This window comes from Danio rerio, chromosome 25 (assembly GCF_049306965.1).
Source record: "Danio rerio strain Tuebingen ecotype United States chromosome 25, GRCz12tu, whole genome shotgun sequence".
Classification (NCBI taxonomy): Eukaryota; Metazoa; Chordata; class Actinopteri; order Cypriniformes; family Danionidae; genus Danio; species Danio rerio.
This window is the reverse complement of record NC_133200.1, coordinates 39,490,001-39,505,302: the sequence shown is the minus strand read 5'-3', so window position 1 is coordinate 39,505,302 and position 15,302 is coordinate 39,490,001. Positions and strand designations below refer to the sequence as shown.

Genomic DNA, 15,302 nt, shown 5'->3' with positions numbered 1-15,302 from the left:
CGCACATACATATATACATCTAACACACACACAATGCACAGATTCACAAACTCACACTGAAACACTCACTCCAAACACACTCACACATACATCTAACACACACACGTGCACACACAGACACACACATACAATGCAAAAATGCACGTACACACACAATGCACAAATGCACACATAAACATACTGACACACACTCTAACACGCACACACTCACAATGATACATACACACACACACGCTCACTGACACAAACACAATGCACAAATGCGCGTGCACACATACACATCCACATTCTTACACACACATACACACACTCTAACACACACACATTTACCACACACATGCGCACACAAACTCACAATGATACACACTAAACAGACACACACACACACTAAATCCACACACACACACTAAACACACACAAGACACAAACTAAACACTCACAGACACAAACACAATGCACAAATGCACACACACACAAACACACACACATACACACACACACACACACACACATGCACATGCTTACACATACTGACACACACACACACACACTTACCACAGACACGCATACACACTCACAATGATACACACACACACAAACACACACACACACACACTAAACATGCACACTACACAAACTTAACACACACACACACACACATACACACACAATGCACAAATGCACACACACACACATGCACATACTTACACATACTGACACACACTTGAACACACACACACACACTTACCACAGACACGCATACACACTCACAATGATACACACACACTAAACATGCACACTACACAAACTTAACACACACACACACACTGACACACACACACACACACACACTGGTGCATATGCTCACACACCTGGCCTGCATGGTTACCTGTTTACAAATGAGCAGCAGTTTGTGCTTGGTTCAGCAGCAGTGGCGGTGGCGTCCCTGGTGTCATCATTAGGGTTTGAGAGTTCATGTTTGGTTATTATTCCCGTCTCTGGTGTTTTGTCCCTCTTGTTTTGTACACATAATCACGGCCTTTCCCCTTCTCGCAGACACCTTTTCTGCTAAATTATGCACTCTGGGCCACATTTCTCCAACACGCCATTTGCATGCTTTATTTGGAGGAATGCCATGCGTGTGTACATGAGCGAATCAGCAAAGGCATGCATATATGTGTGTGTGTGTGTGTGTGTGTGTGTGTGTGTGTGTGTGTGTGTGTGTGTGTGTGTGTGTGTGTGTGTCTGTGTGTGTGTGTGTCTGTGTGTGTGTGTGTCTGTGTCTGTGTGTGTCTGTGTGTGTAATTACCAGAGGTTTAGAGACGCACAGAAACAATAGCTCCGCTCTGAAACGCACACGTACTGCCTACGTAGACAACAGTATGATCATGAGGGAACGAAGCTGAACAACTCCATCAGCACACCATACTGGAGATACATTTCAACCATTATTATTGTTTAGATGATCTGATATGCACAATTTGCAATTATTAACTCAGGTGGTTTGTTAAATACTAGTCCAAATTGGTTTGATTTGAGATATATATATATATATAACATGATAAAAGCAAACAGTGATAACCACTTTTTGTAATTTTGTTTTACTTTGTGCAATTTTACTTTAGTTATTTAGTAAGCCCAACTTTAGTTTACTTAAGTTCCATAAAAATGTATGTACATAAATGAGTTGGTAAATAAAAAAAATAAATAAACAAACATGTAAATAAATAAATAAGTAGGCAAAAATTATTAAATGAGTAGGTAAATAAATAAATGAGTTGGTAAATAAATATATAATTAAATAAATGAGTAGGCTGAAAAACATACAAATAAATGTATTAGGTATTATAATTAAAATAATTAATAAAAATGTAAGTAAATAAATAAATGAGTAGGCAAATAAATTAATTAATTAATAGGTAAATTAATAAAAGGTAAATTAATAATTAGATAATAAATAGACAAATACAAAGATGAATAAAAAATAAATAAATAAATAGGTATGTTAGTAAATAAGTTGATAAATAAGTAGGTAAATAAAAAAATAGGTAAATAAATAAATAAGTAAATAAATAAACAAACAAATAAATAATAAACAATTAGATAAATAATTGGGTAAATAACAAATAAATAGATAGTTAAGTAATTAAATATGTAAGTATGTAAATAAATACATAAATAAATATGTAAAAACATAAATATGTAAATAAATAAATAAATATGTAAAAATATGTAAATAAATAAATAAATAAATAAATAAATATGTATGTAAATAAATAAATAAAATAAATAAATAGGTCCTGGACAAGTTTTGTGTGGTTTTCTGAGAAGTATCTTAAGTCAGCTTATAACTAAACACACGGTTTCAGTAATATTTTAGGCAATCCGTTTCAGCATCACTTTTTCGTTTTATTTATAAAAGCAAAACAAAAATAACAAATAAGCTAACAAAAACGAAAAAAACGGCATCATTTATAATATTAATAAAAATAATAGAGAAAAAGAAAAGTGAGAAATGAGTTTAGCAATATTAGGTCATCATGGCATTTATTTACACCCAATCAAAAAAATGTTTGTGGCATATCTTGATTAATTTATTTTTGTTTATTTATTAATATTTACTTTTTGTATATCAAAACTAAACAAAATAAAGGTCCTGATAATTTTGGAAACATTTTTTTCCAACACAATTTAATTTAATTTAATTTAATTTAATTTAATTTAATTTAATTTAATTTAATTTAATTTAATTTAATTTTAATTTAATTTAATTTAATTTAATTTAATTTAATTTAATTTAATTTAATTTAATTTAATTTAATTTAATTTAACAAAAAAGCCTAAAAAAAGTTCACATGATCACATTTACTAATACATAAGAATCTTCTGAACTAGTGCACTATAACTCGTCCACTAGTGACTTTCTAATCTTCAGAAAAGCTGTTTTGTTTTTTAATGATTATTCTTTTATTCATTAATGACAGTACTCTTGCTTATTCATTATAAAAACATTAGCGTGCTTAGGTATATTTCTGTATTCTTAAACACACACACACACACGCACTCAAGTCTCTTTCTCTGCAGATCCGCTGTAAATCCTCCTCCGGCTCGTACAGTCGCAAATAAGACCCAAATTATGCAAATGAGATCATCTCCTCACGCCGAGAATTAAGACAGAGAGCAAATCAGATTGAATTCTAAACTGTTGAACTCCGCTGCGCTAAACGGAGATCCAATTAGTTCAAATGCAAATTCCAGCTAATTGGTTTTTCATTTCATTCAGCCGTTTGCGAGCAACACTCGACGCCGTTATTTGCATATCCACCTAATTCTCTGACACCAACTTTTAATCTTTAATCTCTTCCTTTCCAAAGGCTAAATGAAAACACAACACGCGGATTCATTTGAGCTTCTGGTGGAACTGCAGAGGTTTTCAGTGATGCTGCACTTCTGCTCTTCATGATTATTGCATTTTATTTTGTTTGAGTGACGATGAGACGACACATTTTGGTGTCTGCATGATATTAAATTTAGTGATTTTAATAACGGAAGTTTAATTATTATACAGAAGCTTATTGCATAGTAGTAAAGTGTGTATTGTTTTAAAGAAATAAAAGGTCAAAATATGGGGTGAATGGTGTTCAGGGTAACTTATATTTGAGCTTCAGACCACAATTAAAGAGTATTTTAGGGTCAAATTGCAAGTCTTTTAACGTGTAATCAAATGATTATTGTTGTAAATTTGCAAGACTAAATTCTTGTACAATTTAAGTGTTAGTTCACTGATATTAGTGGCTGCCTTGACTTAATTTTTAAATTAAATTAATTTAAATTAAATTTAATCAAATTTAATTAAATGAATAATATAATAAAATAACAATTATTGTAACAACAACAACAATAATAATAAAAAAACAATAATTGTATGTTATTATTATTATTATTATTATTATTATTACTATTATTACATGTATTATTATTACCTTTATTCCCTCTCCAATATTCTATTCTTTTCATATAATAAAACAAAATTTAAAATATTTGAAAATAAATGGATAAATAAATGTTTATTAATCAGTGGCTGTCTTAATGTAATTTTCCTTTAAAATTAAATTAAATTAAATTAATAACATAATACATTAACAATTATTGTAACAACAACAACAACAACAACAACAACAATAATAATAATAATAATATTAAAACAATAATTTTATATAATAATAATAATAATAATTATTATTATTATTATTATTATTATTATTATTATTATTACTATTATTACATTTATTATTATTACCTTTATTCCCTCTCCAATATTCCATTCTTTTCATATAATAAAACAAAATTAAAAATATTTGAAAATAAATAAATAAACAAATAAAAAAACAAATAAATGTTTATTAATTAGTGGCTGTCTTAATGTAATTTTCCTTTAAAATTAAATTTAAATTAAATCAAATCAAATTAAATTACCCAAAATGCGTAAAATATTAAAATAAATATAATTTAAATATAGAATTAAATTAATAATAACATAAAACAACAGTTATGCATAAATGATAATAATGCCAAAAATGATAATAACACCAATATTAATAATAATAATAACAACAACAGCAACAACACAATGCCAAAATTACACAAAATATTAAATAAAATATAGAATTAAATGAATAATAAAATAAAATAGCAATTATTGTAATAATAATAATAATTATTACTATAATAATAGTAATAATAATAATAATTATAATTAATATTATTATTATTTATTATTATTATTATTATTACATTTATTCACTCTCCAAGATTCGTTTCTACTTATTTAATAAAATTAAATATTTTGGAAAATAAATAAATAAATAAATAAATAAATAAATAAATAAATAAATAAATAAATAAATAAATAAATAAATAAATAAATAAATAAATAAATAAATAAATAAATATTTATTTATTTATTTGTTTATTTGTTTATTCATTTACCACAGAGGACACCTTCTGATGTACATGGATGCTTGAAAACCCTTTTCATCTTTGACCCATACACAGATTGCAGAGACTTGAAGGGGAAAACAAACTTGTCATCTTGAGGTTAATGGTCTTGCTGTGCGTCCGCAGCTCCTGAAGATTTATGTCTGGAATTAGTCAAATGTGATCAAATAGGAGGCCAGTTAATCTTGCGGCCCGTGTCTGCGTCAGGCTTTATCTGCGGGCGTAATTAAAGACAACTGTTGGTCTGAAGGCCCCGGCGCGGCGATACTGAGGGCCCGACTGCGTGATGAATGTTTACTCCATGACACACACAGATTCCTTCAAACAGGTACACACTTAAAGCGCTCGCTGTCGGCCAGCCTATTTGACTGATTGGATGCGTAGCGTGCTTTGAAAACTGATATTAGCTCATTTGTTAAACTTGACTTGCTAAAACGGCCCCGATCAGTCATGCCGTACGTGCGTTGAGGAGTCGCGTGCGCTAATAAGGTTTATATCTGCCAGTCTGAGGTAAAACAAAAAAAAAGCAGATTATTTATAGCTGTTTTGTTGGATTTTTTTTGTGTTTTAGGGAGTGTTTGCTATAAGATTGCTATGATTAGTAGGCGACGTATATTAATGGGAGTCAATGGCAGCCCTGTGAAAGGTACATGGGAAAATTATAAAAATTGGTGCATTTAAAAAGATTGTTGTGAACATTATTCTGACCAGATTTGCAGTCTCTAGAACAAACTCCTCAGTCCCCCCGCCATTTTAAACAGTTTTGGATGTGATTGGTATTTGAATGGGAGTCAATGGCAGCCCTGTAAAAGGTACATGGGAAAATTCTGAGTAGTGGTGCGTTTAAAGAGGGGGATATGAACATTATCATGACCATTTGTCTGATTGGATGTGTTTGGAAAACTGATATTAACACATGATCTTGTTGATCTTGACCTGTTAAAACGCCGTTGATCTGTTATTTTTAGCCTTGTTGGTGTCCATAAAGTTTTGTTGGGTTTAATTTGATGTGTTTTGAATATTTCTTCTGAAAGAAGAGCGTATATGATTGCTATGATTAGTAGGTGATGTATCTGAATGGGAGTCAATGGCAGCCCTGTGAAAGGTACATGGGAAAATGATGAACATTGGTGCATTTAAAGGGACACTTACGAACATTATTCTGACCGAGTTTGCAGTCTCTAGAACTAACTGTGTTGCGCCACCACAAGTTCAAACATTTGGGTCATTTGACTGATTGGATGTGCTTTGAAAACTGATATTAGCTCATGTGTTGATCTTGACCTGTTAAAACGGCCCTGATCACTCAATTTTAGCCTTGTTGGTGTGCATAAAGTTTGGTTGGGTTTTGTTTTAAAGCGTTTTGAATATGTCTTTTGAAAGGTGAAGAGTCTTTGCTATATGATTGCTATGATTAGTAGGCGATGTCTCTGAATGGGAGTCAGTGGTAGCCCTGTGAAAGGTACATGGGAAAATTATGAAAATTGGTACATTTGAAGGAACACTTCACAACAATATTCTGACCAATTCTGCTGTCTCTAGAACTAACTGTGTTGCGCCACCACAAGTTCAAACATTTGGGTCATTTGACTGATTGGATATGCTTTGAAAACTGATATTAGCTCATGTGTTGATCTTGACTTGTTAAAACGGCCCTGATCACTCAATTTTAGCCTTGTTTGCCTGCATAAAGTTTGGTTGGGTTACGTTTTGATGTATTTTGAATATTTCTTCTGGAAAATAAAGAGTATTCGTTATATGATTGCTATGAATAGTAGGCGACATATCTGAATAGGAGTCAATGGCAGCCTTGTGAATGGTGGGAAAATTATGAACATTGGTGCATTTAAAAGATTGTTATGAACATTATTCTGACCAGATTTGCAGTCTCTAAAACAAACTCCCCAGTCCCCCCGCCATTTCAAAAAAAATAGGATGGGATTGATATTTCAATGGGAGTCAATGGCAGCTCTGTAAAAGGTAGATGGGAAAATTATGAACATTGGTGCATTTAAAGACGGGGTTATGAACATTATCCTGACCAAATTTGCTGTCTCTAGAACTAACTCTGTAGCGCCACCACAAGTTCAAACATTTGGGTCATTTGACTGATTGGCTGAGCTTTGAAAACTGATATTAGCTCATGTGTTGATCGTGACCTGTTAAAACAGCCCTGATCACTCAATTTTAGCCTTGTTTGTGTGCATAAAGTTTGGTTGGGTTTTATTTTGATGTGTTTTGAATATTTGATCTGAAAGGTGAAGAGTGTTCGCTATATGATTGCTTTGATTAGTAGGCGATGTCTCTGAATGGGAGTCAGTGGCAGCCCTGTGAAAGGTACATGGGAAAATTATGAACATTGGTGCATTTAAAAAGATTGTTATGAACATTATCCTGACCAGATTTGCAGTCTCTAAAACAAACTCCCCAGTCCCCCCGCCATTTCAAAAAATTTGGATGGGATTGGTGTTTCAATGGGAGTCAATGGCAGCAATGTTATGAACATTGGTGCATCTAAAGAGGGGGTTATGAACATTATTTTGATCAAATCTGCAGTCTCTAGACTTAACTCTCTAGCGCCGCCACCAGTGCAAATATATACTTTTTAATTGGTTATATGTTTTTTGCTACCTCCCCAAAATTAGATTTCGTTAATCTGATCGCTGCCTTTATGCTGGTCACATCCAAATTTCTCCTGAAAGGTGAAGTGTATTAATTAGTAGTGTTTGTTTGGAGAATATCTGAATGGGAGTGTTTGGCTATTTCTTTTACTTAATGTTGTATTGGAACTAATTAAATATCCTCCCTCTTCAACCACCATGTCTTCTCTGATTGGTGTCTAGCAAACCACAAGCATTCAATCAATTCCACGAGAACAGAAATAAGCCCCGCCCACACGCGTGTCCTTCACAGATGTAAGAGCAGCAGAAGTTGAGTTTGACGCTGACTTTAATAGCAGGTGTAAAGCAGACAGGTACAGATGTGTGTGTGTCTCTGATGGACTCCAGAGGGACGCGTTGTGTGTGTGTGTGTGTGTGTGTGTGTGTGTGTGTGTGTGTGTGTGTGTGTGTGTGTGTGTCTTTATCCAGCTCTCACTACTGTGCCTCGGGTCGCGTGTGTGTGTTGTGTGTTTTGTGTGTTGACATGCAGGTTGACACCATGCTAACACAGACGATAAGTGTTGAGGATGCCCAACTGTGACTCCATGTGTGTGCCTGTGTGTGTGTGTGTGTGTTTGTTCAGAGACGCCCACAGTGTTGTGTGTGAAATATGGCTGATAGATGCGCAATTGCTTTATCTCCACTTGACAGCTTAATCTGTGAACCAGCTCTGCCTGCTGGCGAAAACACACACACACAGACGCGCGCACACACATCTTTATGGGGACTTCCCATAGACCTAATGATTTATATACTGTACAGACTGTATGTTCTCTCCCCCTACCCCTAAACCCAACCCTCACAGGAAACAATCTGCATTTTTACAGTTTCAAAATGCTTAATTCTGTCTGATTTATGAGCCGCTTCCCTCATGGAGGCTGAAAAATTAAAAATGTCCCCGTAAGGTCAGAATTTACTGGTATTGCTATACTTGTGGGGACATTTTGTGCCTACAGTGTAAGGAATACGAGGTATACACGCACATGAAATGCATGCATGTTGTTTGCTTAACCCTTATAACCCATTTGGGCACATTTTGACTCGAAAGAAATTTATAAATGCAGTTTATTATAATGGATTGATGCTTTGCAAATATGTCAAGAGCCTCAAAATGTGCATCAAAAATAAACAGATTAACAATGTTACAAGTTTAGTCTTTAGGTCATTTGGATAATGTCATTATGTTGACAGATGAGCTCATTTAAGTCACGGTGTTAGTTTGATTATAACAGATAAATTACACTCTAGACCAGTGTTTCTCAACCATGTTTATGGAGGACCACCAGCACTGCATGTTTTGGATGTCTCCTTTGTCACACATTACAGATCATTCAGTCTCTGCTAATGATCTGAATCAGGAGTGTTTGGTTAAGATATACAAAATGTGCAGAGCTGGATGTCCCCCAGGAACATGGTTGAGAAACACAGACTTTGATGACTCTGATTGGGGAAATATTCTTAGCCACGCCCCCCCAAAAGCATTAGTTTGCTATGAGTGAAGAGGTGGGTGGTGGGGGTTTAAAAATGAAATTATCTATACATTTTCCTTCAACTTACTACCTTATTTATTAGGAGTGACACAGTGGAATGAACCGCCAACTATTTCTGCATATTTTTTATGCAGTTGATGCCCTTCCAGCTGCAACCCAGTACTGGGAAACACCCATACACATCACTCACACATACACACTCATACACTACGGCCAATTTAGCATGTTGGCATGTGTTTGGACTGTGGGGGAAACCGGAGCACCCGGAGGAAACCCACGCCAACACAGGGAGAACATGCAAACTCCACACAGAAACACCAACTGACCCAGCCGGGATTCAAACCAGCGACCTTCTTGCCATGAGGCTACAGTGCTAACCACTGAGCCACTGTGCCGCACAAAAATGAAACCACACCCCCTAATCAATATTCAATACTCAGCTGGACATAATAACAATATCATTCATAAACTTCTAATTCACACCAACTTTAATAAGCATTTTTCCCTTTCTACCGAAGCTTTCAGGAGTGTAAACCTCGCATGTTTTTAATTTTCAAGTCAAAGAAGCCCCGGTTTTTAATGTTTCTTTACAAGCTGTTCACACATTGCCAGTAAAAAGTCAGTAATGCCTGAAAACTCCTACACGCAGCCTCTAAATGCAGACGTTGGGTTGTTTTAGGTTGATATCTGGACTGCTGGCTGGCGATGACGCTCACTGTTGGCAGCAGCTCTGTACGAGGCAATTAAAATAATTAAAAGCGCTGGGCTTTCAGACTCGCTGCAGGACCGCCTGCTTCCCAACACACACCAGCACCGGCTTTCATTTACATTTGCAGGCTAAATACTCATGCATGTTGCTGGTTAGTGCTGCCAGTGGCAGATCACTTCAGTGCAAGTCAGCTATTCATATGTTTGTGAGTACATTTATATTCACTGGCCACTTTATTAGGTACACCTTCCTAGTACCGGGTTAAACCCCCTTTCTCCTTAAGCACTGCCTTAATCCTTCATGGCAGAGATTCAGCAAGCTACTGGAAATATTCCTCAGAGATTTTGCTCTATGATAGCATCATGCAGTTGCTGCAGATTTGTCGGCTGCACATTCATGATGCCAATCTCCTGTTCCACCACATCCCAAAGCTGCTCTATTGGATTGAGCTCTGGGGACTGTGGAGGCCATTTGAGTACAGTGAACTCATCGTCATGTTCAAGAAACCAGTCTGAGATGATTGAGCTTTATGACATGCTGCGCTATCCTGCTGGAAGTAGCCATCAGAAGATCTTTGCTTTAAAAGGCTCTGGTGTCTGTATCTGTGTTTACACTCAGTAAACAGTGGTGAGTTCGGTGAACTGATGAACTTCACAGCCAATCACAGTCATTTCTGTTGAGCATGCTAACACAATGACCATTCAGCGCAGTTTAATAACGCGCTCAACAGGGCTCAAATGGACGCTTTTAAAAAATCAGTACTGATTGGTACTGAATTCCAGTATCTTGACAACACTATTTATAGTTTGCTGTACTGCAAAAACAGCAGTATGTTATTCAGGTCACTCTTTACGAAAAGGTTGCAATATTCAATGTATTTATTAACATGAGCTAAAAATCAGCAATACTTTTACACCAGTTATTAAACTTATTTAACAAGGCTAATGATTTTTATTAAAATTATTTACTAATGCATTATTAAAATACACATTTTAAAGGACACCTATGGGGAAGAATCTACTTTTCAAGCTGTTTGGACAGACGTGTGTAGGTATAGTGTATAAAGCGTCATATTGGGCTGATATCAACACATGCAGTCCTTTTTTTTTTTTTTTCAATTCAACAAAATAAAAACGGTGGACCAATTGGAACGGTTTTTAGAGCAACCGCAGCATGACATAGGTGTGCGGCCCCTCTGTCCCCCAATATTGATCGACAGGCGTGCATTACCACATCCTCAGTTTGTTGTTTCACGTCCGCCATTTTCAGCATGTGAGTCAAAGCAATGTCACCGTACGAACACCCTTGCTCTATTTTTGGATGTAAGGCTCATTGGGCTCAACACAAGAGGCTTCATTGTCTTCCTGCGAATGAGCAACTGAGATTTTACGTTTAGCCGACATTTGCGTTGAACGCAGTGAATGCAGCGTATTGAGATTCATTAAACAGCTGATCCACCGAGTCTTTCAGCACTCTCTCCGAAAACACTCGATCGATCTCGGCTGGCGGATCAACATTCACCTCATGACCGCTCTCATCTGTGTCATTGTTTTTAACTTTAGGTGGGTTTGCAAACCTGTGTACTTTTCATTGCTGCTTTCTTAATCTTCAGCTGTTTGCATTTCCTGTGGTCACTGAAGCTCCGTCATCTCAACTAGGTTGTAAAGTGTGAGCGCGGTACACGTCCCTCCATTGGGGATAACGAACTTGACTTAGTTGTAGCCTCAGTCAAAGTTAATTAGTGTGCTTGTTTATTAGTCTCAGCATGCAGAAACACGGTTAATAAATCGTAAACACTTCTCAACAACCGTGATGAATTTAACGTGAAACCGGTGAAAACGGCATTAGATGCGTTAAATAAATGCTGGAATAGTTGGCGGTTCATTCCGCTGTGGCGACCCCTGATGAATAAAGGGACTAAACCGAAGGAAAATGAATGATGAACTTTATTGTAAAGTGATGCCACCATTCATAACAATCCCGATCTCTCCTGTTTTATATCGAAAGCTATTTCCCTGTTGACCTCTGCGTGTGAGCGGTTACAGGTTTAATTCCTTATTAGAAAAAGACAGACCCTGTTAGATTCATCAGCGCAAAGGTTAATCAAATTACTCTCCCGCCATCAGACACTCCAGACTAAACGAGCAGAGAGAGATGGAGATGGAGGCCGTCCTGCCCAATCTGAGGCTGTTTTAATTGCGGATAATGTGTGTAATATGTCATAATTCATCTGAGGAAGGTGGGCGGCTCATGTGGCAACATTGGCCGGCCTCTCATCTGCTGTTTCTCTGACATTTCATTATCCGGCTTTTACAGGCTCGGCTAACGTGATAACACACTCGCCGTCTGATCAGTGAATCACAACCCTTCACTTACATTCCCACTGTCTAATCAAGAGCGCCTTCGCTTTTAACACTCCGCTAGAGGACAATTTACATGAAAGATCTGCGGGGTTGGACAGAAAAAAAAGAGGGTTATCTGATAGGCTGTTTTTAGTGCTTCCACTCAAGGGGTTTGAGGGTGAAAGAGGAACTGATCTGTGATTAAGAAAAAATGAACAGAAAGTGTATTTTTAATTAAAAGGATATACTAGTTAAAAACAGTTTGCACTTTTACATAACCGTACGTTCACACCAAAGGTGGCGAGAGCGTCAAAGTTGCCAAAAGTCTGGAGCCGGCAGAGAGGACCTGTGCATCTTCACTGGTGTGGGCAGCTGTAGTGCTGGAAATTTTTTTTTAAATAAAAACTGTTAAATTACAGACATTTACTGTAAAATATTGTTAAATTACCGGAATTTACTGTAAAATAAAAACTGTTAAATTGCAGAAATTTACTGTAAAATACAAACTGTTAAATTACAGAAATTTACTGTAAAATAAAAACTGTTAAATTACAGAAATTTACTGTAAAATAAAAACTGTTAAATTGCAGAAATTTACTGTAAAATACAAACTGTTAAATTACAGAAATTTACTGTAAAATATTGTTAAATTACCGGAATTTACTGTAAAATAAAAACTGTTAAATTGCAGAAATTTACTGTGAAATAAAAACTATTAAATTACAGATATTTACTGTAAAATATGGTTAAATTACCGGAATTTAATGTAAAATAAAAACTGTTAAATTGAAGACATTTACTGTAAAATAAAAACATTAAATTACAGATATTTACTGTAAAATATGGTTAAATTACCAGAATTTACTGTAAAATAAAAACTGTTAAATTGCAGAAATTTACTGTAAAATAAAAACTATTAAATTACAGATATTTACTGTAAAGTATGGTTAAATTACCGGAATTTACCGTAAAATAAAAACTGTTAAATTGCAGAAATTTACTGTAAAATAAAAACTATTAAATTACAGATATTTACTGTAAAATATGGTTAAATTACCGGAATTTACCGTAAAATAAAAACTGTTAAATTGCAGAAATTTACTGTAAAATAAAAAACTATTAAATTACAGGAATATACTGTAAAATATGGTTAAATTACCGGAATTTACTGTAAAATAAAAACTGTTAAATTGCAGAAATTTACTGTAAAATAAAAACATTAAATTACAGATATTTACTGTAAAATATGGTTAAATTACCGGAATTTACCGTAAAATAAAAACTGTTAAATTGCAGAAATTTACTGTAAAATAAAAACTATTAAATTACAGATATTTACTGTAAAATATGGTTAAATTACCGGAATTTACCGTAAAATAAAAACTGTTAAATTGCAGAAATTTACTGTAAAATAAAAACTATTAAATTACAGGAATATACTGTAAAATATGGTTAAATTACCGGAATTTACTGTAAAATAAAAACTGTTAAATTGCAGAAATTTACTGTAAAATAAAAACATTAAATTACAGGAATATACTGTAAAGGAAAGAACATTAAATTACAATAATTTACTATAAAATAGTGGCCGTAAATTACAGAAATTTACTCTAAAATAAAAGACATTAAATTACAGAAATTTACCAGAAATTAAACTTTTGGTAAATTTCTGTAATTTAACGTCCTTTATTTTACAGTAATTTTTTTTTCACGGCATCACAGCTGCAATGTTTATTTTGCTCACACACATTGTTATTTTTTAGGTCAACTAATCTGCGCAAAAGTTTTGATAATCTACAATTGAATCTGAGCATCTGCTTCTGCATTTGGATTGGCTGCTTCTCTGATGATGTCAGTTTGTTCTTTTCAGCCACAATTTTTTTTTGGGCTCTATTTGACGTCTTTTCTAAGCCAATATTGACATAAGTGATTCATAATTCTGAATATAGTATTTTATTCAAATCTTCAGTATATCGCCATCTCCTGTCATACATGTATTTACTAAAATCACATTTTGCTATGTGTATTCAATGGGACACTCGTCTACCACAGTAATTTAGTCTAATATCTTAGATTTGGCGTCTTTTCTAAGCAAATATTGATGTGTGATTCTTAATTCTGAATATAAAATTTAATTCCATTTTTTAGTATATTACCAGCTCCCGTCATAAAAATATTTACTTCTTATGTCAGATTTTGCTATGTGTATTCGATGAAACACTCGTCTACCACAGTTATTTAGTCTAATCTCAGTTTTTTGTCTTTATTTGTTATCTTTGCTAAGTAAATATTGACATGTGTGATTCATAATTTTGAATATAATATTTAATTTTATTTTTTTGTGTATCACCACCTCCTGTCACAAAAATATTTACTTCATTCACATTTAGCTATTTGTATTTAGCGCATAACTCGTCTTCCACAGTAATTTAGTCTGTCTTAGAAAAGACGCCAAATAGAGGCAAAAATCAAAGCAAATATTGACGGATGTGGTTCATAAATCTGAATATAATATTTAATTCTATTTTTTAGTAAATCGCCAGCTTCTGCCATACTAATATTTACGTCACATTTTACTATGTGTATTCAATGGGTCAATCGTTACTGTAATTTCGTCTAATATCTTAGATTTTTGTCTTTATTTGATGTTTTTCTAAGCAAATATCGACATGTGTGATTCATAATTCTGAATATAGATCATGAATATCTATATATTTATATCAATATTAAATATTTACTTCTTAAATTACATTTTGCTGTGTATATTCAATGGTAAACTCGTCTACCACTGTAATTTCGTGTAATATATTAGATTTCTTTTTTTTTCTAGGCAAATATCGACATGTGTAATTCATAATTCTGACTATAGATAATAAATATCTATATATTTATATTAATTTCTAATATTTTCTTAAGTAATATTTTCCAAGTTGCATTCAATGGGTTTCTTGTCCACCATATCATCTAATATCTTAGGTTTTTGACTCTGTTCTTTTTTCAAAGCAAATATCGACATGTTTGATTCATAATTCTGAATATAGATATTCAATTTCTATATATTTACATCAATATCAAATATTTACTTCTTAAATCCCATTTTGCT

The 15,302-nt window shown here is 34.0% G+C and overlaps 1 protein-coding gene across 2 annotated transcripts in view; it reads left to right on the top strand.

Annotated features, from left to right (window-relative positions):
- Positions 1-15,302, top strand: part of wwox (WW domain containing oxidoreductase) — a 345,467-nt gene that overhangs the window by 283,748 nt on the left and 46,417 nt on the right. Inside the window, exon 9 of one of the 2 annotated variants that reach the window (XM_073941921.1) lies at positions 3,375-3,635. Coding sequence (XP_073798022.1) covers positions 3,375-3,383 — 9 coding nt within the window. The 3' untranslated portion in view covers positions 3,384-3,635. 2 annotated transcript variants of the gene reach the window in all.